The sequence below is a fragment of the Lissotriton helveticus genome, chromosome 1_1 (assembly GCF_964261635.1).
Source record: "Lissotriton helveticus chromosome 1_1, aLisHel1.1, whole genome shotgun sequence".
Taxonomy (NCBI): domain Eukaryota; kingdom Metazoa; phylum Chordata; class Amphibia; order Caudata; family Salamandridae; genus Lissotriton; species Lissotriton helveticus.
Window position 1 is genome coordinate 729381739 of NC_136057.1, and position 26486 is coordinate 729408224.

Here is a 26486-nt window from a genome sequence, read left to right on the forward strand (position 1 = left end):
GAAATAAAGCAATGTTTTTTTCAAATGCAGTTTTTTTTCCTTAACGGAAAACATGATGCATTTCAAAAAGAAAAGTGAAAAGATTGCGTTTAACTATTTGACAGCAGGCAGTGGGCCATGGGCCCACTGCCTTCTCTTAAAAAATGTTTTTACAAACATTCACAAAGGGCCAGGGGTTTCTTGGGGACCACTTCCCATTTGCGAATGGGTTACCAGCTACTTGAAGTAGGTGATAACATGTGAATTTCAGTTGCAAAACATTCACACATACCGCTGTGAGTCCCTTTTAGAAAGGGACACCCTAAACACTCCCCTTCCTACTACCCAATCACAAGTCAGTTTTGCATTTCGGTTAAAGGTTACCTAATTGCAAGATAGGGTTTGGTACATAGAAAAATTTATTTTTCCAGTCGCATATGGCCAGATTCTGCGAACCGGGCCACTTGCGACCTAAACAAATATTGTATGTCTGGTCCTAAATTCTGAAAACTAAAGAAAAACTCAACGATTTGCAAAATAAGAAATTTCTGGAAATTTCACATTTTCCTCTAGTGAGAAATGTATTAAATGTAATAAGGGGAAATGATGATTACCAGAGTGTTGTGGTAGCCAGCGATCAAGGCATCCTGTGCCTCTGCAAATTGTTAAGTTACACAGTCTACTAGGTAAGGGTGTTGGTGTCCTATCATGTATTCTCAGCTTACTGAAAATCATTGGTGGGCAAATGAAGAATACTATTTTTGTATTGATGAAATAACATTGTGCCCATATAGATTCACATAAATAAAACACATCTGGTTGTATTTGCTTAATTACCTCTGCTATAATTCATCCAGTCAACAGAAATTTTTTTTTTTTTCTGAGGGTCTGCTATCAGTGGTCCTCCTTCTGTTTAACCTAGTACTCTTTGTAAAACGTGAAAACCATCTGAATGTGTTATGAAAATAAATGCAGAAACAGAGATTAGTCTGTTTGACACAGTGTTAGTACACTCATTCGGACCCTAAGAACACAGCATGTAAGTACACAAGAGAACATTATTTACGATTGTTATCTAATGAAGCTGATTTATCTTTTAAAGAAAGATGTAGTTATCAGTCTTACACTCCCTATTTGAGATTTTAAAACAGCAAGTCAAGTCAAGTCAAGTCATAAAATTTATATAGCGCACTACATACCCAGAGGGTTTCAAGGCGCTTAGGAAGGGGAGGAGGATTATTTGTCAAATATCCACGTTTTAAGCTGCTTTCTGAACGCTAGGTGATTCTGGGTGAGGCGAAGGTAAGCGGGGAGTGAGTTCCATGTTTTGGCAGCCAGGTATGAGAAGGATCTGCCTCCCATGGTGGTCTTGTTGATGCGAGGTACAGTGGCGAAGGCTTGGCTGGAAGAGCGAAGTTGGCGGGAGGGGGTGTAGAAGGACAGTCGAGAGTTGAGGCAATCTGGTCCGATGTCGTAGAGTGATTTGTGTGCGTGGGTAAGCAGTCGGAAAGTAATCCTCTTATTGACGGGTAGCCAGTGGAGGTTTTTAAGGTGACCAGAGATGTGTTCGTTGCGTGGGATGTCTAATATGAGCCTGGCTGAGGCGTTTTGGATTCGTTGTAGTTTCTTCTGGAGTTTAGCGGTGGTACCTGCGTAGAGGGTGTTTCCGTAGTCCAGTCGGCTCGTGACTAGAGCGTGGGTGACTGTTTTCCTTGTTTCGGAGGGGATCCAGCGAAATGTTTTTCTGAGCATGCGAAGAATGTTAAAGCAGGAAGAGGATACGGCGCTGACTTGTCTGTTCATTGAGAGTGAAGAATCCAGGATGACGCCAAGGTTCCGTGCGTGGTCTGTCGGGATGGGTGCATTTCCGAGGGCTTCCGGCCACCAGGAGTCGTCCCATGCAGAGGGGGATTTACCTAAGATGAGGACTTCTGTTTTGTCAGAGTTCAGTTTCAGACGGCTTTGTTTCATCCATTTGGCGACTTCTTTCATTCCTTCGTGTAGGTTAGTTTTGGCGGTGCTGGGGTCCTTGGTGAGAGATAGGATCAGTTGAGTGTCATCCGCGTAAGAGATGATGTTGAGGTTGTGTTGGCGGGCGATGGCCGCGAGGGGGCTCATGTATACGTTGAAGAGGGTGGGACTGAGTGAGGATCCTTGTGGTACGCCGCAGATGATTTCAGAGGCCTCGGATTTGAACGGTGGGAGGCGGACTCTCTGGGTTCTTCCGGTGAGGAACGAGGTGATCCATTCCAGTGCCTTTCCTTGGATTCCGATGTTTCTGAGGCGTTGTAAAAGGGTGCTGTGGCAGACTGTGTCGAAGGCTGCAGAGAGGTCGAGGAGGATGAGGGCGACTGTGTCTCCATTGTCCAATAGAGTTCGAATGTCGTCTGTTGCTGCGATGAGGGCGGTCTCAGTGCTGTGTTTGGCTCGGAAGCCAGATTGTGAGGGGTCGAGTGATTTGTTGGCTTCGAGGAAGGCGGCGAGCTGGTTGTTGACAGCTTTCTCGATGACTTTGGCCGGGAATGGAAGAAGCGAGATGGGGCGGTAGTTTTTGAGTTCGGTGGGGTCTGCTGTTGGTTTTTTCAGAAGGGCGGTGAGTTCAGCGTGTTTCCAGTCTTCTGGGAAGGTAGCGGAGTTGAGGGAGCAGTTGATGACGTCTCGGAGGTGCGAAGCTATGACGGAGACTGCTTTGTTGAAGATGTGGTGAGGGCATGGGTCTGTGGGGGATCCAGAGTGGATGGAATTCATCAGGCGGATGGTGTCCTCAGTGGAGATTGGGTTCCAGGCGTTAAGGGTGTTAACGGGGGGAAGATGGTCAGCTGATGGTAGGGTGGGTTGGCTTCCGGGTTGGTTGTCAAAGCTGTTGTGGATGTCAGCAATCTTGTTGTGGAAAAAAGAGGCTAGGGAATCGCAGAGGGTTTGAGAGGGGGTGATGTCGTTGGAGTTGGCCGAGGGGTTGGAAAATTCCTTGACGATGTTGAAAAGTTCCTTGCTGTTGTGGGCGTTGTTGTCAAGTCGATCCTTGAATGCTGTTTTCTTGGCTTTTCGGATCAGTTGGTGGTGAGTACGGATGGCGCTTTTGAAGGCGTCCTTGTTGCTGGTGGATGGGTCTTTTTTCCAGGCCTTTTCAAGGGAGCGGCACAGTTTCTTGGACTTCTTGAGGTCATCGTTAAACCATGAGGCCTTCTTGATGCCAAGTTTGTGTTGACGTTTTTTCAGTGGTGCTAAGGTGTCGGCGGTGTTGGATAACCAAAGGGTGAGGTTGGAGGCGGCTTCGTTGGCGTTCGAAGAGAGGGCTGGGGAGGTTTGAAGGAGCGATGTGGAGATCTGCTCCGTGGTGATTTTGTTCCAGTTTCTTTGTAGAGTTGGTTGGAGGTGGATGATGGGTTTTGGCTTGTTGTAGGTGAAGTGAACGCAGCTGTGGTCAGTCCAGAGGAGATCCGTAGTGTGGCTGAAGGAGACATGGTTGCTGGAGGTGAAGATGGGGTCGAGAGTGTGACCTGCGATGTGGGTGGGGGAAGTGACCAGTTGTTTAAGTCCGAGGTTGGCGAGGTTGTCCAAGAGGGTGGTGGTGTTGCGGTCGTTGATCTTTTCAAGGTGGAAGTTGAGGTCTCCCAGAAGGATGTAGTCTTTGGAGGGGAGCGCGTGTGGGGTGATGAAGTCCGTGATGTCTTCACTGAATTTTGCGCGGGGTCCTGGTGGTCTGTAGAGGAGGGTGCCTCGGAGTGTGGTCTTGGGGTCGATGTGGATCTGGAAGTGAAGGTGTTCGGAGTTAGCGAGGTTGGCGTCAGAGCTGGTTGAGATGCGGATTGATTTCTTATGGACGATAGCGATTCCACCTCCTGTATGGTCGGTGCGGTCCTTGCGTGTGATCTTGTAGTCATCAGGGATAGCGATGGCGATGTCAGGGGCGGAGGAAGCGTTCATCCATGTTTCCGTTAGGAAGGCGACGTCAGGAGAGATGGTGTCTAGTAGGTTCCATAGGTCAATGGCGTGTCTGTGGACCGAGCGGGTGTTGAGAAGGATGCATTCTAGGTGGTTGGGGTCGGGAATCTGTGTTATGGTCGTAGAGGAGAAGTTGTCGGTGCCGCTAAATTTGCAGGAAAGGCAGGAGAACGGTCCATGGGTGCGTCCAGGAGCGGCTTGGACGCAGTTGGGGGCGCGACCGGGGTTAAGGGCTAGTAGGGTGGCGGCATCGTAGGTAACGCGGGGGGGCTGGGCAGCGCGAGGGGCAGGGGGTCTGGCGCTGGGCGCGGTCCAGGCGCGGACGGGCGCAGACGGGCTTACCTTTGGCGCACCTTCGGCGCGGATTGGGCGCGTCCGCTGCGCGTGAACGCTGCGCGCACGAGCATTTGTCATATGTGGATGGTGGGGGGGGCGGGGCGAGGGAGGGTCAGCTGGGAGGTGGGAGCGGGGTGGAGGGGCGGGCTGTAAGGCTAAACAACAACAAGATGGCAGCAATCACGGAAGGAAACTGGACGAGGTTGGGGTGGGCAGGGGCGCAGGCACGTTCACGCACAGATAAAACAGAGGAAACACAATGCGAGCCTGAAAAAGCGCTACGCTGGCACACAAGCGCTACAATATGCACACACAGAAGCGTTATGCTGTAATTAGGCAAAGCGGCAAATTTAAATGATCAGGACGGAGCTCAGTCGAAAGTAATGCACCAGTCAATGTAATGAATGAAGCGCTATGATATCAGCAACAGTCAATGTAACAAATGAAGCGCTACGATACCAGCAGGAGCCAGGGAGCCAGGGGAGCGAGGGGAGCGACCGCTACCGACGGAGTCAGGAGGGTCACAGCGCTGTGGTCAGTGAGATCGACTTAACCTTTCCTGTGGGAGGGAGGGTCAGCTGGGAGGTGGGAGCGGGGTGCAAGGTTGCAGCCCGGCTTATCAATCTTCCACAGAAATGTGCTGCTTCAAAGAAAGCAACAGCCATGCCAGAATAGATGCCAAAAGAACGAGAAATACTGGCAATTCACCAGCTTATATGCCTACAGCCTCAGTTGGGTTCCTTGGTGACCTGGATGGTCCGTCTAGGCATGCTTCCAATGTCTGGAATATATTTCTGTCTTTTGGGAGAATCATAGAGATCCCATGGCTACTCTTGAAAATGTTTGAATGTTGTAGATTTCCATGTGTATGCATACTTCTCAAGATGATCTGATTTGAATTTTAAACAAAGTTGTATTCTCCCTTATCAAATCGCTGCAATGCACATTTTCATATTTGCCAATTTTTTTTCAATCACAGGTTAAATATTTTACTGTGAAGTAACTCTCCTCATACACCACAATAGAATGTGAAGGTTTTCCATTCCTATTCAAGAAAGACATTGAATTCTGCCTTTAGCTGAAGTAATCTTTGCATTTGACTCATATGTGGAAAATTACCTGCCAAATTAATTTCAGTTTGTGGGTGTTAATTGCATTTTGTCCGAACCTCAAACCTACAATTTCCGTTTTTCTGCCTCTAAACTGGCACGGGAAGAAACACTGTACTGGTGTCACTCTTTGTGTTTTTCTCCATAGTTGAAGTCACATTTTAGGAAGACAAGTTCCATGACAAATATTACATTTGATGCAGATCGGAAAATAAATGAAATCAGTTTTTGGTTGTATTTCTGCTTTATAAAATGAAAACTTGTCTAATGTCACTTTTTTATATTTAGTAAGAAATTGTAGATTTTTACAAGTAATTTGCCATCTTTCCGACAGACAATCTGAAAAAGATTGATTTGACATCCAATGTTATAACTGACATTGATGAAGATGCTTTTAGAGGACTTCCCAATCTTGAGGAGCTGGTGTTAAGAGAAAACAGGATACGGCAGCTCCCAGAATTGCCTCACACCATGACATTTATTGATGTCAGCCACAACAGGCTTGGCCGAAAAGGAATTAAAGAAGAAGCATTTAAGGTAAGTTCTTAGCAATTCAAAATGTTGGGGTTTTATTTAGCAGACCAGAGTCCTTTAATATCTCATTCATGGACTTCAATTATGATAAACCATGTCTAGCAACTACTGCTCATTAGGTGCTGTTAATTACCTTTAGCACTGGTTTGACAACTCATGATTTCGGAGTCCATGAATGCATTCCAAGAACAGAGGTAAAGCTTATCTCTGATGAACAGTTTCCTTTCAGAATTGTTTTCCTTTTGTTGTTCCCTAGCTTCTCAGAAGAAAATAGTAGAATGTAGGGGTAATAAGAGGTCAACCCTCAGATATCAGTGAAAATTGAATGCTATGTAATGCCACTTACGTTAGCCAAGGCATTTTGATGAATTGATGCTTATGTACTTAGCAATATTATGGACACAGATTAAAAAATATATTTTTTCCAGACCCATGAGATGAAAAGAAATGACAGCTGTAAAGGAGGTTTTTGTGTTACGGTCTAGTTCTTTAAGTTTAGAAAGCTTTATTGAATCAGGTAAACCAAGTAGAACATCATTACAATTCAAATAGCAATGAAAGTAAATCAAAAGGTTACACAATATAATGGGAGAACCCCAAAAAATCTCAAAAAGTGAAAAATTAGGAAATATATCAAGGGAAGGTGCTTTTAAAGGTATTTTTAAGATGAGAAGAACAGGGAGGACGAAAGAAAAAGGGAAAAGAGAGAGAAAGGGGGAGGAGCAGAAAAGAAAAAGGCAAACAATTCACATATTATTAGTAAAACTTAAGGAACATGTTTAGAAAGGAAGTTGGTTAAAGGTAGCCATAACAGATCTTTTTTTAACAAAAGGGGAGTAGTGGTAGCAAAAGCACGATCCAGTCTATGATGATGGCATAACAGATTCCACCAGGCATTGTATAAGATATTCGATGTATTCTTCCAGTTCGTAGTGATGACCTGCAAGGAAATAGCTATATACAGATCTATACATTTACGTACATTGCATGGAACATTCCAAATGGGGGATGAGACACCCAGAAAAATATGAACAATATCAAAGGGGTGATTGGAACACAAAATATCATTAAGCTTAGACCATATATGAGACCAAAGGGATTTAACCAATGGGCATTGGAAAAACATGAAAAAAAATCACTATCAGTACAAGAACAGGACCAACACTTCTTAGATTCGGAGGTATTGAATTTAAATAAATCAGCAGGGGTAAGGAAGAGTTGATTATAAAAAAATCAAAAAAATCATGAGGGGTACTAGCTGAACGAGAAACAGTGTGTATTTTAGACCAACTGAAGTCCCAAATTGGAAAGGAGAATTCTTGTGATAAATCCCTTTCCCAAGTAAGCTCAAGTTTAGATTTGAGTCGATCTAAAGTGGAATGGGAAAGCATTTTGTAAATAACAGCAGCTTTGAGGGGAATAGTGAAATCTGGTGAAGGGGAATCTGATGGAGCAATTGTGGATAAGTAACTACATTGGGAGATAAAAGAGGTCAGGGCAAGTTTAAATAAAGAAAATTGAGAGGAATATATATTGGATAAAGTAAAGGAAGTACGAATATCAGAAAAATCCCGCAAAGAATATTCCTTGAGAAGAGAATCAGAAAGGATAATGCCTTTATCAATCCATTCTTTCCAAAAGAGTGCTTTATTATTAATCTTTAGAGATTGATTATACCAATTTGGAGTAAGAGAATGTAACTGCGCCTGTGAGAGAAAAGAGCAAAAAATGAACAAGGCAAGTGCTTTTGAATGTTTGAAGGTGGGTGTAAGAAAACTTTTGGGTGTTTGAGTTGAGCGAGTGGCTGTGAGAAAAGAGAAATAAGAAAGTTGATCCAGTTCTATTGTACTCCAAGCTGTCACAGGAAGAGAGGAGGAATTTGCTAAAAAAGGCCTTATTTGCTTTAGTGTAAAAGCAGAATGAAAGCGAGACAAATTGGGAAAATTGACCCCACCCAACTCTTTGGTTGTTGGAGGCGAGAAAGAGAGACCCTGGATTTACGATTATTCCATAAGAATTTGATGAGAGTGTGCGATGTATAAGTGAAAAAAACTAAAGGGGAAGAGAAATGGGTAGCATTGAAAGATAAAAATTAACAATAGGGAGAAGCATCATTTTAATGGTTGCCAATCTTCCCCACCAAGAAAGAAATAAAGGAGACCATCGATCAATTAGTGAGGAACACTTTATAAGAATATCTTTGTGGTTAATTTTAATGGTTTCTTTGATAATATTGGTGTAAAGGATGCCCAAACATTTAATGCTTTTAGGATTCCATTCAAAACCAGAACCGCGAAACATGTGAGGAAGACAGAATTTATTGAGGGGTAATACTTCAGATTTATCTATATTTAATTTATATCCTGAAACTGAGGAATATTCTTTTAATAAAGAGAAGAGAGCAGGTAAGGAAGTGAGAGGGTTAGAGATATAGAGTAAAATATCATCAGCATATGCAGTGAATTTAATATCATTCTTCTTATATAAAAAACCAGTATAAGATGTAGAGCGCCGAATAGTTTCTAAAAAAGGTTTAATCGAACACCCAGAATTTTTGCATATATTTTACAATCTGTGTTAATTAATGAAATGGGCCGATAATTTTTGCAAAGAGATAGATCCTTGTCTTTCTTAGGGAGTAAACATAACATCGCTTGAGTGAAAGAACCCTTAGACTCCCCCAGGGTAAGAAAATTATTAATCGAGGACAATAAATGTGGGATTAAAACATTCTTAAAATGAAAATAGAAACGGACAGTAAAGTCATCCGGACCAGGAGATTTATCTTTAGATAAAAGAGTGATGGCATGAAGGAGTTCTTTTTCAGAGATAGGAGCATCGAGGGAGGAGAGATCTATACAAGTATCCAGGGATTTAGGAATAGATTGAAAAAAGGAGTCAATTTGAGTAGAAGAAGAAGTTGATTCAGGAGTATATAGAGAGGAGTAATATTGGACAAAACAATCAAGAATCTTATCATCAGTAGAATGATGATTTCCGTGGACATCAGTAATAACAGCGATTTTAGATTTTTGCTTTTTTTAAGGTAATTCGCAAGGGATTTACCAGCTTTATTGCACCCACCATACATTTTTGCATTAAATTTAAGGAGATTATTACAAGCGGCATCCCAGGAGTGTTTGTTATATTGTACTTTTGCTTTAATGAGAGAAGAAAGTGCATCAGCAGAGTTAGTAGTAAAAAAGAGATGCTCAACCGCTTTTATTTGTTTGAGAATAAGTGAGGATTGAGAGAGAGCTTTTTTCTTTTTACGAGAAATGAAATTGATAATATAGCCTCTAGCAGCTGTCTTAAAATCATCCCAAACAAAATGAAATTGAGATGTGGAGTGGAGAGTATTGTGAAAAAATTCGTCCAGGAAGATAGTAAATTGTTCGGTGAACTGGGGATCTAGAAGAAGGGAATTGTTAAAGCGCCAACGCCGAGTGGTAGGGATGGAGGAGGGATAATCAATATCCAGGATAACTGAGGCATGATCTGAGATAAGGATAGAACCTATTTCAGAGTTAGTCATGAATTGGAAAGTGTGTTGTGAGAGAAAAATGTAGTCTATTCAAGAGTGTGATGCATGTACAGGAGAAAAAAAGGATAATTCTAATGTATCCGGATGGGAGATCCTCCAGGAGTCGATAAGGCCTCTAGAGGATATGGCTTTGTAAAAGGATTTTTGCATTTTATTGGGTACATATCTAGCTTGAGATTTCCGATCTAAGAAGGGATCAATAAGTTGATTACAGTCACCACCAACAATTAAATCATCATTTGCATGTGAGGAGAGAAGCATAGAGAAATCATTCCAAAAGGTTAAATCTACACCAGTAGGACCATCAACATTGCAGAAGGATACATTTGTAGTATTAACTATAACATCCAAAAACAACCGTCTACCATTAGTATCATAAAACTCATTTTTCAACTGGGTAGATAATGATTTGTGTAACAGAATAATAACACCATTTTTGTTGTTTACTGACGGGGAGCAAAAGGCTTCCCCCACCCATTGTTTACTTAATGAAGGCAAATCTTTAAGTGCAAGATGAGTTTCTTGCAACAAAGCAACATGACATTTTAATCTTGCTAAATGAGACAGAACCCGTTGTTTCTTAACAGGGTTGCGAATGCCTTTAACATTCCAAGAAATGACACGGAGACCACTCATCTTTGGAAATTACAGAAAAATAGGCGGACAGATAGGGAGGAAGGATTGAGGATTAATAGAGTCGTAAAAAGAAGAAATAAAGGTAAGAAAGATAAAAGGATTGGAGAAATACTAGCAAGGGAGACATTGAAGCCCATGACCACCATAGGAAAAAAGATAAGAGTGAATTGAAAAGACGATAGAGAATCAGAAGCGGAATTAAAAAAAGGAAATAAAGTATAGGTATAGTAGACTGAATAGGAAAAAGAGTGCCTGAGTGAAAAGAAATAAAATGATAAGAAGAAAGGCATCCAGGAAGAAAAAGTGGAAAGGTAAAGAAAGAAAAAAAAGAGGAAGTGAAAAATAGAGAGAAGGAGAAAATAGGGAGACAAAATCCCCCAAAAGGTGAAGGCAAAAGAAAGATGACAAAAAGCCAAGTGGCTTTAGTCAAGGAGAACACTGAACCAGAAGACATTGAAGTGGGAGCGGGGGCAGCGAAAAACCAGACGATCGCCCAAGCAGGAGACGAAGACAGAAATCAGGTCACCAATGCAATAAATATAACAAACGAGATGAAGAGGGAAGAAGTCCGAAGACTAAAGGTGAACCAAATAAGACATATGAAGGGGACTTACCAACACTTAGGAGGGGATGGCAGCAAAATGGGCAGCAGAGCACAAACAGCAGGGTAACGTGAACAGGAGGAGTATACAACTAAACTGCAAGAAGAAGGCCTGTGAAACAAAAAGAAGAGAACAAATAAATTATTACAGCAATAAACAAAGAAAACGTTATCAAGACAAAAAGTTGAACAAGCAACAAAACAACTAAGGTTTGCTAAGTTCCATGAGTTCTCCCTTTTGAGTATGGATGAATTTGTGAAGGTCAGCAGGATCATCAAAGCTGAAAGTTCTTTCTTTATAAGTCATTTTGAAAAAACAAGGATGGATCAAACCATATCGAGCATTCATCGATCGAAGCGCTGGTCTCAAGTCCAGGAATTCTTTCCGTCGAGCAGCCGTTAGTTTAGAAACATCTTGTGAGAGAAATACTTTATGACCAGACCATATCAGCTGTTTATGTTGCTTAGCACAATGGAGAATTGTCATGAGGTCAGAGTAGAGGAGGAAGTAGGCGATAATACCTCTGGGTTTAGAAGTAGTAGATGGAGACTTTGGTCCAAGATGATGAGCTCTTTGAATATTAACATCCATATGCTTAGGAAGGCCAGTAATTGGAAGGACTTGAGTCTTCAGAAATTGGTTAATGTCAGACCCTTCAGAACTTTCCGGAATACCATAAATACGCAGGTTATTGCGTCTATTGCGGTTTTCCAAATCTTACGAAGTTTTCGTAAGCTGATCAATCTCTTTTGTAAGGCTAGCAACCTTGGCTGCAACATCTTGAGCATCGCTAACCTTTTGCTCGACGTCTGTGAGTGTCATATCCAAACTAGAGCACTTATCATCCAGCCGCTGAAGATTTGTGGCCGTATCTGTCATGAATGGACAAATGAGACGTAGTTCCTCCATAATATCCTCTAGTGTGACAGGAAGCTGAGATTTTGAGATTCTTCCCTCCTTTTCTAGCTCAGGCTGGGGCCTGTGGTCCTCATCAGCGCCGGGACGCCTCTTCGCTGGGGCAGCTGTTTGCGCTTTACCAAGACCATAGAATAGAATAGAATGGAGGATCTTTTTTGAGATGTTTACCAGATGCGGCAGAATCTTTACGATTACCAGAGGCAGTGCCGTGGGCTTTAGATGAGTGAGAAGGTTCCATGTTGATGGAGTAAACCTCGAGGCGATGAAGCAAGGAGCCAAATGGAAAAGGCAAAAATTGGAGCCAATTGCCAGCGAGACAAAATATTATTGCCAGAGAAAAAGTCAGTGCAGAGCAGCAATCAGTCAAACCATTTTCTTACAGAAAATTAAGGAATCAATTAAGACTGAGGCAAAATGGCGTTGAAAAGAGGAGCCAAAATAAGCAAGTTGAAAACACAAGAGACATCAGCGGAATGAAATGCCAAATAGCATATAATCAATGCCAGCCATAAAAGAAGTATGCTGAAAAACTTGAAAACATAGCACTGGTGGAGTATAAACCTCTGTTGCAGATGAAAACCTGAAGTAATTAACATGCAACACAGCCGAGACACAAATGGCAGCTTAAAAACTAAAATAGAAATAGCCAAGGGAGAAACACGAGATCCAGGCCAAGTTGTAGCACAGGGAGGCCATATAGGTGGAGCACCGAGGTAACAGCGAGGAGAAAAAGGAAGAAACATGCTGCGTAGTGAGAGAAAATAAAACAAAATGGCGGCCACAAGTGAGGGGGAGACTAATTGTACCATATCAAGCTTAAGCAGCCGCATTTTGATTTAAAAACTTGCCTATATGTGGCAGGAAACATCCGACAGCAGATTCAGCTGTTTTTTCCAGGAAACGCCACCGCAAAGTAAGCCCTTCGTTCACGAGCGCTGCTCATCGGAACGGACCTCCTCAAGTCGCGGCCATCTTGGTCGCCATGCCGCGCGTCTCCATTAAGGTCTAGTTCTGAGAAGGGTTTCATCAAGGTATGTTAAAATGCCAAGGCAAACGAGTTAAAATGATGATCCCCATTTGGTTTGCTTGTCATCCATCACAAGTGTATGTAACACAATTGAGTGATTAGATATCTAGATGCCGGTGTTAATGTATACCCCAAAATAATGTGTTACTGATTGGCAATATACTTAATGATCATCAAATCAGTAGGAAACATATAGGCTATATGCACCAAATGTACCAGATTATTTGATGAATGGCACAAATACAGTGAGAAAGTACCATACCCTATGATAAAAAAATTGGAAACAGCAAGGGAGGATAAAGAAAACGTCGTTGTGGTAATTTTAATATGGAAAGCAGCAGAATAGGAAGCACAGAGCCATTGGCACTAATGATTGTAACCAAATACTTTAACTCAACTGACTAATTGAGAGTTTAATTCAGAATTTAGGTCACAGATTTTGTGCCCACAATTGTGGTGAATTAATTCGTTCTGGAAAGATGGCAAGAGGTAGACCTGTTTAGTTTTTGAGTTCAAAGCCAATTCAAGAATAGTTCCTCCACCAAAGTTAATATAGTCACCTTTAGATCCACGACTCTGAGATAACCTTTGGTAGAAAATGTGCTAATGCTTTCATCATATGGTGGATCTCTGCTACCTAAATTGTCACTAGAAATGTAGCTGAAAGCAAGCAAAGCATAGTACCACACATCTTGTCCTTTCTGAGGATTTTCACTGCAGATCTTTTATGATATTAGGGTGAAGACTCTTGATCGACGCACCTTCCACAGCTTGGTAGAGCAGGTGGTGGTGTCAAGGTGTTTCCTCTGGGTTATATCAACCACCTGCCAAACAAAAAGCGGGTGACAAAGCTGCCATTTTAAATCTCCTGTTCTATTCAGCTTTTCACTTTAATGATTCCTAATTAACATTTCCTGAACAAGATATGTCCGGCTTTTTAACATTTCTCATTACATTCCCTGAATTGGAAAGTTTGTTGGCGGAAGAAATTTCAAATTCAAGTCATTTAGCCTTTTCTATAACAAAATATATCCTTCAGACAATGGAAAGCTAGAGGAAGATTCCCAACCTTGGTAAATGTGATATTCCCAATTGCTAGTTCACAAGTTACAATATCAAATATTCTTGGAGTTGGTTTGGTTATGTTAACAATTCTAAAGATCTTTAATGGCATAATAATACAATTTATCTTGCTCCAAAAATTTGAACTGCTCCCTCTTTAAAAAATCATAAAGAAGATCTAGTTTTCTAAATGATGGCATTGTTTGTGGGAAAGATAACAAATTACTGTTACATGTTCCTATAAACAATAACCATTTTGTACAGATAGTGTAATAAAATGTAATGTATTTGCACTGATTTTGATCTTTTCACAATCCTTTATTACTGCAATGATTTTGCAGAAGTTGAATTTTGTATGTTAAAACATTAGAAATACCCATTATAACATTTCAAACACAATTCTAGCATTTTTGTCAATAAAATGTATGTCTCAAATGTTGAGCTCAAACTATCTTAACTTTATTGTAAAACATTTTACAAATTGATATAACTACAGAAACATCAATACAAAATGTGTTTAGTTTCTTCACAACTTACACTTTTGATAGCGTATAACAGCATATTTTCAACTTCTTAAAATGCATGCTAACATTTTCAGATATCTGAAAGAAACTTTGAAAGCAAGCGTAACTGGCTTAAAAGTTATGAAATGTATATAGGATTTAAGAAAAATTGGCTTGTCGATTGAAAGTTAACATTGTGTTTAGTGATCAGATAGGAATTTTTAGTGGGTCCACTTCTTCTAATGCTATAATGCTCTTTTTTAAAGCACAAGATTTATTCTCCTTTTATAGGGCTCTCGTTGGATCTCCGTTTTTATGCTATACGAGACTTAGTGGCTATTAACCAAAATAGAAAGTCATATCCATGTTACCCCGTTTAGGAGATTCACATTGTCCAACCTCCATTGTGTCTGAGACTAATATATGTTTTACCCTCTCCCTCAACATTTAAATATTGATTGTCACAAACATCCAATTTCCTTGCTGCTCACAAATATGTGCTTCCAATTACAAGTCTTGGTCAGGTATCTTCTACATGCTGAGTAGGTTGTCTTAGAGAATGTATTTATTCAATCCGATCTGGGGTTAGACATTGTTGATTAACAGAGATATAGTGAATTTGGTAAAGAATGGAACTGAGTATTTATCTATTAATAATCCCCCATTCTTCATCATTGAATTGGTATTCGAAATCCAATTACCAGGTTTCTTTTACTTTTTCATAATTTGAAGCTTTGAATTCCAGATATTAAGTATAGCCTAAAGCCTTATATAACCTATTGCCATGTGAGGTTTTGCGAATGTTAACCCACCTCACTCCTCTTAGCCTGTACCTGCCCGTTCTAACTAGTTGCACCAGAGTGGGACAAACTCCGGAGGTGCTTGGGAATGGATGCGAGAGAGAGAGAGAAGCAGCATGCCCAACTGTACTTTGGTATGGCTCTCTCTGGTATTATGTCAAAAGACTCCCAGGAAGGAGTTGAAAAAGCTACCTGTGGTATTTTAGTGAAGAAATACAGGACATTCCAAATAAATATGTTATATGCATGAGTGCTCACCATAATTAAGGGTCACAGTGAACCTAAGCCAGCTGGAAATAAACCATGTGAGCCTCAAAATCAGGCATTGATTTGGGAGAGGTCTGAGTGAGAAAAGGGAGTGGGTAAACAAAGCCAGACAAAACAGTTTCTAAAGAGCAAGGTCAGTATAACAGAGAAATTGAGTCAGAGACGTGAAGAGGTCAATCCTCAGTAAACCACCAGAGCCCAAACAAAATCCAAGGGGTCAAAGAGCTGTAGAGGAGTAGAGCCTTAGCCAAACAGAGTCCAAAGAGCAAGGTCAGTGTGAACAGAGAAAGATGTCAAGGGAAATGAGGAACCATTTGGGGAGTAAACAACAAAGGTAAGGGATGGGAATGGCAAATTATGGAGCAGGAGCAAAAAGCCAATACAACAAGTTGCCAGGCTGCTTTCTAGTGTTTTTCTGAAGGTTAAATACAGCAACTGCCTGTTGTGAGACAGATGTCCTACTCTTGACCCTGGCAAGCTAGCTTTTTACAGTGCTCCAGCTATGATAGAGTCATATGCCACAGCCTTAAAGAAAAACGACTCACTGCTGTTCTGGTAATCTTTCTAGAAACTCAGACACCTTGCTGATTCCTGATGTCACACAGACAATGGAATATCTCCCGGAATATTCCTGAGCCCTCTCTTCACTGAATATTTGAGAAATAGCTTCTGGCCTGAAACTTGAAAAAAATAATGATAGGTTAGTTTTTGTTTTTAGTTCTTTGATTGTCATAGTTCTATAATGACTCCCAATCTAGTCAAATTCCTAAACTTTTTTCCCTCATTCTGACATTGTTTTTGAGGTATACTCTGGGAAATCTTGAGAGACACTCTGCCTAACTGTTGTGGTTATTCTTATGCAAAATGAATAGTTTTACAAAGACACTTAAAGGTGCAAAGCTTTTTTTTAAAATATATTTTCTGGGATTTTTAAATTTACATGCAAATGCATGGAACCCATATTTCCATGTCAACATATTTCCCTGTGATTACCTTTAAAGGAGCACCTCGATTGTGTCTTTCATCAATGATGCAATGATTTTATGTACCTTATGGAACAGTTTTGCCAGATAATACAATTCAAAAGTGGGGCTTGTCCATCCCCTCCTCTAATGGGAAGGATAGTATTTTCCAAGCAAATTATGGTAATTTATAGCCCCATATGAATGGTGAAATCATCCCATTGATTTTTTTAACATCTAGATAGATAATATGGGAGAGTCCGAAACAAATAAATAATAACTCTACCAACTATTAACACATATAAATTGTGTACGATACTAAAATCTTTCTCTAATTCAAACAGTAACCTGATTTGGTTAGGCAGTATAAATCGCATGCATACTTACCATGTTGCATAATTCCTTTGGCAAGTATAGAGGGCTGCAATTCACCAGCATTCCTTCCGTCTTCAAAACATTTAATTAATACCATGACATTATGAGAAAGTACTGATGGTGTTGCAGACTGAGTGTGAGCTTATTTTTCTTATTTTCATGGCTTTATGGCCCGTTGGAGCTCCCTGAATCAATGTTTTGAGCTAACATAGCAAGGTAATTGGTCAATGAAAAGAGCAAATAGCAATGGAAACTATGGAGATCCTTAATGGGTACCCTATTCCGTTGAGATTTCTTCTCGTTGTCCATTTAGGGGGCGATTATGATGTCATTTGGAAAGGCTCCAAATGGGGTTCTATATTGCAGAATCCGAACCGGAACCCTTGTTTCTGACTGAATCACACACATTTCCCAATGACCGTTTACGATGCCCGGAAAACGTTCGGGCTGTCCGATTTGGTTCCGATTAGCATTTAGACAGCCTGAGTCTTTCGGAGCTGAATCGTACAGCTCTATGGACAGGGTTTCCGAACAAGCGATTATGATGACTGATTCGGAAGCTGCTCCGATTTGGTGTGCCCAACACAAAACAGCTGTTGGAAAGTATATTTGGGGGCCCGTGGCGGGCCCCCCTTCACCTAGTGACTTCCAGTTGGGGCCAAGGGGGGTACCTAAGGGACCCCTCTTCCCAACCATGCACATTGGCAGGCATGATGGGTGCAAGGATTTCCCTAACCACCCTTTATTTCAATGGGAGCCTGTGTTCTCGTTCGGAACACAGGCTTCCATTGAAGTCAATGCGAATCTGACCGACTGATGTTGGGAAGCATCATAATCGGTCGTTCTGACTCGAGGACATTATCAGCAATTTCCAGTTCAGCAGGTCTGATGCATTTCAGCACCCAAAAGATCCTCAGCTAAATCAATTACCTTCCATAAATAATGGGTATTTAAGGATAGCAGTAACCCTGAGAAAAAATCTGTTCACTTCGTACACTTGCCAATTTATTAGAAAGAATTTTCATTAAAATGTTATTCTCAGCATTTATTAATGTTAGGGGGTTATAGGAAATACAATTTCCAAGGTTCATCTCCAGTTTTTAAAATGGAAACACGTTTCCCCGCATGCCCCTCTCAATATCATTGAGCAATATAAGAAGTGGAATTATCAGGTTTCTCTTAAGCAATGTATAGTCCTGATGCCTTTGCAGCCGTCATTAAAGGGATGGATTCTTCTTTTTCTTCATGCACGGTTGCCCTATTTAAAACCTGTTGTTGTTCTGTTTTTTACCCATTTTTGCCCCGACAGAAAAGCTTTTTTATGTCTCATGCTTGGGAGCTTGTAACTCTTGATGGAGCTTGTGAAAGAATTTTAGAAAAGTGTTAGCAACTTTTCAGAATCATCTAGAAAGTGGGATAAGCTTTGCGCTAAGAATGAAAGGCTTAAGGACAGTGGGGCATATTATCAAGAACTGCGATAAAATTATCGCTGCTTTAGCGGCGGGAAACTGCTGCTAAAACGACGATAATGGGCTTGATAATATGCCCTTGTGAATTCCCATAACAGCCCAGGTTAACACCAGAACCTGGGTGCTATGGGAATTCACAACACCATATTATTAAGCCCATTATCACCGTTTTAGCGGTGGTTTCCTGCCGCTAAAGCGGCGATAATTTTATTACTGTTCTTGATAATATGCCCCAGTGTTGTTTAAAGACTGGAGTTTAATAGCCACTGTTGGTATGCGGATCGAGACATTGAGGAATACAGAGATGTTTCCATGATGGGCTTTAAGGAATGGATGTCAGTTTTCCAATTGACTCCTTTATTTTATTTAGTTCTAGCTTCTATATATGTGATCACCAAAATTCTCCTAATCGTATCTGAATATAAGCATACGTCATCATTTTTCACTATTAAAGGAAGCATAGTCCAGTTATTTTGAAAAACAGTTCCTTTTTTAATTAGCTGATCGCTAGTTATCTTGTAAGTGGAGAAGACAGGACCTAAGTATCATAGTAGAGAATCGTTATTACAATACATTAGGCTGTTCTGACAAAATTATCTTAATTTAAACAATTGGATTTAGGTGCCTACACTGATTTCCCCAAAACAAGGTAATAGTTCTACCTATTAATTAACCAAATCAAATGAGGATGTCTGTATACATTTTAACGTTTTTCATTGCAGTATCATGAGTACCTAAACTTATGAAACTTTATTTTCTACAGGAAATGGACAATCTCCACCATCTTTACCTTTCTGGCAATGAGCTGGATCACATTCCACTCCCTCTCCCCGAATCACTGCAGTCTCTCCATCTGCAGGTAAGTTAAATGTAAATTACACTTTCTTTAAATTTGCCAATGTGGCATTTAGGAGTCCTAACTTTAGGACTCCTAAATGCCTTCTGTGAATACCGAAAGTCTTAAAGTTAGGATTTTTCTTGGTTTAGGAGCAGTAAAGTCTAACTTAAGGACTTCTAAACTGAGAAAATTCCTAACTTTAAGACTTTTGGTATTCACAGAAGGCAACTAGGAGCCCTAACGTCAGGAGTCCTAACGTTACTACTCCTAAACAGAGAACAATCCTAACTTTAAGACTTTCCCCATTCACAGAAGGCATTTAGGAGTCCTAAAGTTAGGACTCCTAACTTCTGTGAATTGGGTAGAGGAGTTGGCCTAACGGCTAAGGCGCTCGACCTCGGACCTGGGGATCTGGGTTCGAGTCTCGGTAACGACGCCAAAACCTCCTGTGATTCTGGGCAAATCACTTAATCTCCCCGTGCCTAAAATGAATGTGTGTCCGTCCTCATGTAACGTAACTGGTGCTATGTAAAGCGCTCTGATACCTGATTCGGTTTGTGTCTAGTTCGTGCTATATAAAACTCTGCAAAAAAAAAAATACTGTAATGAATAAGTGCCTTCTGTGAATACTAAAATGAGTAGGTGCCTTCTGTGAATACCAAAATGGTAGTAAGTTTAGGATTTTGTCTTAAGTTAGTTCTGTGATTTGGGCCCATACTGCATACAGTTTTCGCAAGAGGTTCTTAAGGGTACCTTTTGGTACATAAGGTGCTTATGGGCCAAGAAAGAACCAGCAATTTGGATGTACCTGCCCTAAGGCACCTGGATGCAGAAACGCTGACCGCGTTGGTAGCATTGTGTGCTACATGTTAAAGTCTATGGGCAAGTACCTGTAAAAGGAAAGCTGCACCTGGGATCTTAGGGACAAGTCCTGGAGAACTCAATGGTGGGCTCGGCTTTTGAGGGTCTCTGGAAAAAGGGAACACCGTTCATTGACTCAAATGTCGGGCTGTGGGGCTTCGGTGCAGAGGTGTTTTGGTCAGTGGGTCTCTTGAGTTAGAGTCTCTCACTTCCTGGGTTAACCTGGAGAGGGGAGGAAAACAAGACTGCAGGGTCACTCTTGGTGACACTCTCATCAGTCTTGAAGTCCCTTGTTAGTTGGTTGTAGGTTGGCGTTGGTGTTGTACGATCAGGACACTGAAAATACCTTGGTTGCTGTAAGTGCTACGGTACCAAGGGCATTGGTACTGTGTGGCTCCTGGAGGTCCTGATGTCTCCACACTCAGCAAGGAGGCGGAGCTGTCCTCCTAGAACCATGGTGGCATCTTCTTTGTGTGATGCACCCTGGGTGGACCCGATGGTCAGCAAGATGATGTACCAGAAAAGTGCGGTCAGTGAATGTAGCTGCAGGGAAGTGGCTCCTCCGCCCCAAGGGAGTTGCTGCTTCATTGTCAAAGTGCTGACCAGTCCTCCAAGGCTTTGATGAGGCTGTTCAGCAGCAGGATGAGGCATTTCTTGCAATGTTTGAGAGAGCAGCAGCCAGGCAGGGTTGGCTCTTCCTTATCCTTCTTCCTTATCCTTCTTCTGTTCCCAGGTTAATGAATCTGAATTTCTGGTGTCAGGAGGCCATCTAAATACTGCAATTCGGGGTGTTAAGGGGGGTTAAAGGTAGTAGCCAATGGGCTACCCATTCTAGAGGTCACTACTCCCCCTTTATGACCACTTCCTGTGGGGAGTGTGCATAAACCTAACCGAGGGTTTCTAGTTTCACCAAAACCAATATGGTGAAAACGTTCTTCGAGTCTCCATTTCAGGTGGCCCACCTTAGGGATGTGCCAGGCCTCAGTGGCGACTCCCCCACTATGGCAGAGGAGCATCACCCTACTGCTTTCAAGCAGTGTGAAAAGCAAAAACATAAAACATAATAACTTTCAGTCATTAGGATTTTATGTTTGTGCTGCTTTGCATTGGGCTGCTCTGCTCTTGGCAATTAGTGGTTTGCCCACTTCTAAGTGCGCAATGACTGTTTCGTCAGCCCTCTCAGGCTGGCCAAACCAGTCATGCGTTCTCCATGCTGGCTGCATTACAGCCTGCATGGAGAACACGCCCACCACTCCAGCCCATGGTTGAGTGCCACGTCACAACGCTCAGACCAATCACAATGCTGCATTGCAGCATTGTTATTGGCTTAGGAGAGGGAGCCTAGCTGCCTGCTTCCTGTTCCTGAAGTCGGAGGCAGGAGAGCAGGAGCGGAGATGCGGGAGCTCGCAGCGGCAAGGTAAGCAATTTTTTATTTTATTTTGCTCATTCTCTCCATCCCAACGACCCCCACATGCCCCCAGCACCTCACCAGCGACCCCACCCGCGAACCATGCTGGCCACCCCTGCCTAGCCTGATAGTATGACATGCCTACTGACTAGCTATTTTTCCTGCCTGCTCTGGTGCCAAATGGGCCCTAGGACAAGGGTGGCATTCTCCAGGTCTGTAGGAAGCGGCGGTCACATATTAAAAATGGCAGATGTTTTGAATCCTCTGGCCTTGACATGCTAATTTGCTAGCCATCCTCCTGGAGGAGGTGTGATCACCTTCCTGAGGAGCAGGCATTGTTCCTGACGTCTGAGAGCGTGGGCCCTCAACTACAAGGGGTCAGGAATTTTTCTGTGGTGGTGGCTGGACGATACTAGTAAGCGAGAGCACTAGAGAACTAGTAGGTTTTCAGATGCCTTCTTGGTGTATATCACAATAAATCTGATACGGGCATCAATATAGGTTTATTGAGACGAGGTGTTTGATACCGAGCACCATCACTTCCAGTGCAGCCATTATGTAGCTGGCTAACTTGTAATGACCAGTTCCAACATGGCTGCCTGATCACTTGCAGTGCTCTAGCAACGGAATTAGGCATCACAGGGGCATATCTAACGATGTAGCTATGCCATCACATCTAATGTATTGCAACCTTCCTCAGGGCTCTTAAGGCCTGCTGTAGGGGGCACATAAATATTATACATGCTGTATGGGGGCATTGCACACCTGGAGCGAGTAATGTTGTGTTTTCAGAAGGGCTTGTGCCCTTCTTCGCATGCCAAAGTGACAGTCAGCATGCAGTTTTTGTGTGAGTCCCTTTTGGTGGCATAATGCATAATGCAATCTGCTGCCCATAGGGACCCTCTTTCATGCCTTGGGTACCATAGGTCCCATTTATCAAGGTCTTACAAGGGTGCTAACGTACTTGCCAATATGTTTACAATTGAACATGTGTTTTGCTTTAGGGAAAAAACACTGGCACTAACGTCTGGTTAATAGGCCTCAGTGCACTGTCGAAAAACCAGCATCTATTAGTTCATATGAGGGCAAAAGGTGATAAGACATCTACAAAGAAGTTCAGCTTTCCACACGTGCATGAGACAAATTGTGAATTATACAGTCTGGATGGAGATACGGTTAGCATAGTGGAGGTCGAGCAAGCAAGCTCACTTTTTTTTTTAGCTAATAGACAATTAAGTATATTCACCCAGATTTTAACATGGACATGCTTGCCACAGACACTAATTCTTTGACTAGACCTGAATATTCATGAATCTCAATAGACAGAAAAACCATAAGGAGATGTAAGTACACAGAAAATCCACCCTCAAAAATTACTCAAGAGTATAATTATGATTTTCAATATTTTGATGGCCTCTCAGATCATAAATTCATTTCATGTTTAATCATTCTTTGGTGAGGAGGAAAAATGCATGTTATTTAGTGTCAGGTATATAACTCAGTCAAATCTATAGTTAAGTAAAATTGCATTGTGGTGCTTTGGCAGATTTCACTTACAGTGCAGAGAGTGCCGAGTAGGAGAGTAGCTGCTATTCTCCCTTAATAAGCCTACACGTGTACTAAAGGCCTTGTTGAATGGTTTGTATACAAGTTTATGTATACTTTTGTTTGTTTGTCCTTCACTAAAGGATAACAGCTCAAACACACTGACACACTTCAAAAAGAGCCTAAAGACCTGGTTGTTTTAGGAACCTAGGCCGTCCAACGGACGTGTTTTCTGTCTTGCCGGGCGCCGAGAAATCTCCCTGGGGATGAATCGACGCGCCATCCAAATGTTAAATAAAATAAAAATAAAATAAACAGAATATAGAGGCTTATATGGAGGTGGATTGAATATTGTAATTGCCTCAGGCTGGGTTGACAGGTCAACTGAAGATTAAAGATTTCAACCTAAGATCCCTAAACACACCTAAAGACCACACCTTTTAGAATTACGGCCTTATTTGGAGTTTGGCGGATGGGATGCTCTTTCACAAATGTCACGGATGTCACATCTATTGTGTTTCAAGTGCCTTTGAATATAATTTACTTGTAATATGACAGATGGGATATACATCACATTTGTAATGGAGTATTCCATCCATCAAACTCTAATCCTTGTTCTAAACCTTCGATTACTTAGTGCGCAACAAATTTAGGGCCAGATGTACGATCGTTTATTGTGGTTGGAAAGGGGTTTTAGGCCCTTTGAGACCGCAAAAAATGTGTGGCCCATGTATCAACCCTATTTTGGGAGTCACAAATAATTTGCGACAAGCAAAATACAGTTTAGCAACTTGTTATTAGGAAGGAGCGTTACCTTCCTAATAGCAACCCCAAAAGCTATGTAAGAATATTTTGCAACCACAATTGCGGTCGCAAAACACTTGCAGTTTACCACCCTTCTCAGAAGGGTGGTAAAGCACTTGCAAACAGGAAGGAGTTCCCAAGGGACCCTAACCCCTTTGGGAATGCATGCACAAACATTTTTTAAGGGCATACAGTGGTATCAGGGACCACTGCCTGCCATTAAAAAATGAAAATGAAAAGTTACATTTTTATTTTTTAAATGCATCCCGTTGTCTTTTAAAGCAGTCCCGGAAATGGAGGTCTGCTGACCCCAACAGGCCACCATCCCTGGGAGTGCCAGCCATTCCCAATTGGGGCCAAAAATTGCGACAGCCTCATTAATATTCATGAGGCATGCAATTTGCAACTCCATTGGGAACCAGACATTGTTTTTCTTTAAATTAAATTCGACTCGCAATTTGTCGCAATTTGCCAGTCGCAAAAGTCAATGGTCATACACCTGGCCCTGAATATATTAAAACAAATAAAAGCATGTCTATAATGGGAGAAATAGCTAAAATAGTAATGGATGCTTGATACTGTTGTTTCCTTGCCAGGCGAAGGGTAAGTAGAATGAAGTGGTGATTTTGATCAGTAGAAGTGTCAATATAAATAATGTAAATTGAACAAAATAAACCAAGAGGAGCTTTTCCTTTATGGAAGCCAGAAACTAATATCAGCATCAACAATACTGCTAGCAGTCCCCCCTCCTGCCCACCTGTGATTACCCACAACTCTGGAAGAAATTAACAACAGATCTGGCATTGATGGAATGAGCCTGATTTAATGACTAACATCTTACTTGACTGCCTAACAAAGTTTAATTTAAAAAGCTAGATGACCACACTGCATTGGCAAAATCCATAAATAACATAAAATATTTGACTCATGGTGACTCAGCTTCACTGCACCAAAATGGTTTACCACTTTCTTAAATACAAGTCAACCTCACCTGAGAAATGATTACATCTTCATATCAGGGAATTTCCTGTCTCAGCTATTTGGCCTGACATCGATCTTACCTGTGTGGCTAACAACGCCTTCATAGCAAGTAAGGAATCAGAGTTCAGACTTAAATTATGAGTAGCCATGCACTAACATGCAGGTGAGTAGACAATGTTTTTGCTGATTTTTATACAAGTGTAAGACCAAGTTGAAGCCCATGATATGGTAAGAGATTTGTTTTCCCAATATGTCCTTCATCAGGAGTTCTCTCTTGGGGGTTGTGGTAGAGGAATCATGCTAACAGTCTAATCAAAGAAATCTTCCAAAAAGCCACAACATCTAACGGTATCTTCTACCATGATGGTTTAGAGGGTTTTGGTTACATCATCACAATTTTAGGAATGCTGGACTTCTATATCAATTTAGTGGGTATGTTATCAATGTTTGTGAAGAATTAACAGAAGAAAGATGTTAGAAACACAGGTAACATGTAAAGATTCGAGAAAAGTCTCTCATTTTGGAACAAGTGTCAGAATGTATCTGTTTAGAATGTATGCCATTGTTTTAACTTGGGTTATCTGAATCAATACCCCTTAGTATTAGTATCTTAGATTGACGTCGAAATTAGTGTTGTATTACTTATGCATGCCTTTTTCCTTACTCCGAAGAAACATGCATTGAATATTAAGTAAGAAGGATCATAAAAAATAGATGTATATTTGCTTAAGAGTTTTACATTTGTGTTTTTTATTTCAGGATAACAACATTCAAGAGATGCATGAAGACACATTTTGCAATGTTAAAGATGTCTCATATGCCCGCAGAGCTCTAGAGGATATCAGATTAGATGGAAACCCCATCAATTTGAGCAAAACACCACAAGCTTTTATGTGTCTACCTCGTTTGCCTATCGGCAGGCTTGTATAAGTTATGGAAAGGCCAACCAAACAGTATAAAAACATTTGTTATACATAAACACATAAATTACTGCTAGATAAGAAGCAATAAAAACCTTTATTGTATTAACAATGTCCTAATGTATAAAGACAACAAGGATGCAACAAGAAAATATGCCATAACAAATGTAGTTTGTTGATTCACTTCAAGCTGGACTACATCATTTTACATGGTTGGATATAAGTAAACTAAAAAATACCCGAACAGATGAAGCTATATAGTGAAGCAGAAATGTTGGCACAGGTCTTCATTGCAGTTTTTTCACCCAAATTTCTGTCTGTCATTTATCTCTTCTTATTCACTTTTAATTACATATAAAGCGTGCTGGTTTTAGATTTCAACATGGTTCTAATTAAGCACTCAACGTTATTCTCTCTTCAAATGTGTATGATGTCTCTCTACTTTGTGTGTGTCGGGAGACAGGATTTCAGGACAATGCAAGCAACACTAATAACAATATATTGATATCACCTCTAATTACCAAATGCATATTTAAATAAAAGTACTATGTGTTAATGTTTTGCTTTGATGTAAATAAAGTTTTTTGGGTTGTATTGCTGCTTTTAAAAATTAGATTAAATATTTCAAATTTTTCTAGTCAGATTATCTTGGTAAACAAAAACAGGTTTATTTTAAAGATGCACATACATTCTGACTGTGCATTTGTAATTCCAACAAGGGCTGACAGACCTTCGGTTTGTCAGTATATACATATTAAAAAAATATATATAAATGTTTATTTAGGAATAATGTCGACATTCTAAACAAGTTTACCTGCAAATCCAAAAAGAATATTGAGAATAATTACACATCACAAATAAATGTACCCATTTTATGAATCTACATTGAGTTGCTTTGAAAAATAATCATTTCCAGAGTGCAAGAATTATAGCAGACATTTGTGAAGATAAAACCAGAGCTTAACATGTTGCAGGGTTTCTTCTCTGGAACAGAACTATGCTTTGGACCACAGAACATTAGTAGATGGGGATTGAGCACCGATACCACCTCATTTCCATGA

At 41.1% G+C, this 26486-nt stretch overlaps 1 protein-coding gene across 1 annotated transcript in view; it reads left to right on the top strand.

The window, feature by feature from the left end:
* The window catches only part of EPYC (epiphycan), a 201686-nt gene extending 175700 nt beyond the window's left edge, over positions 1-25986 (top strand). The window contains exons 5-7 of the mRNA XM_078674261.1: positions 5704-5906; positions 18832-18927; positions 25265-25986. Coding sequence (XP_078530387.1) covers positions 5704-5906; positions 18832-18927; positions 25265-25435 — 470 coding nt within the window. The 3' untranslated portion in view covers positions 25436-25986. The remainder of the gene's footprint in view (positions 1-5703; positions 5907-18831; positions 18928-25264) is intronic.
* Positions 25987-26486: the final 500 nt, after the last annotated feature.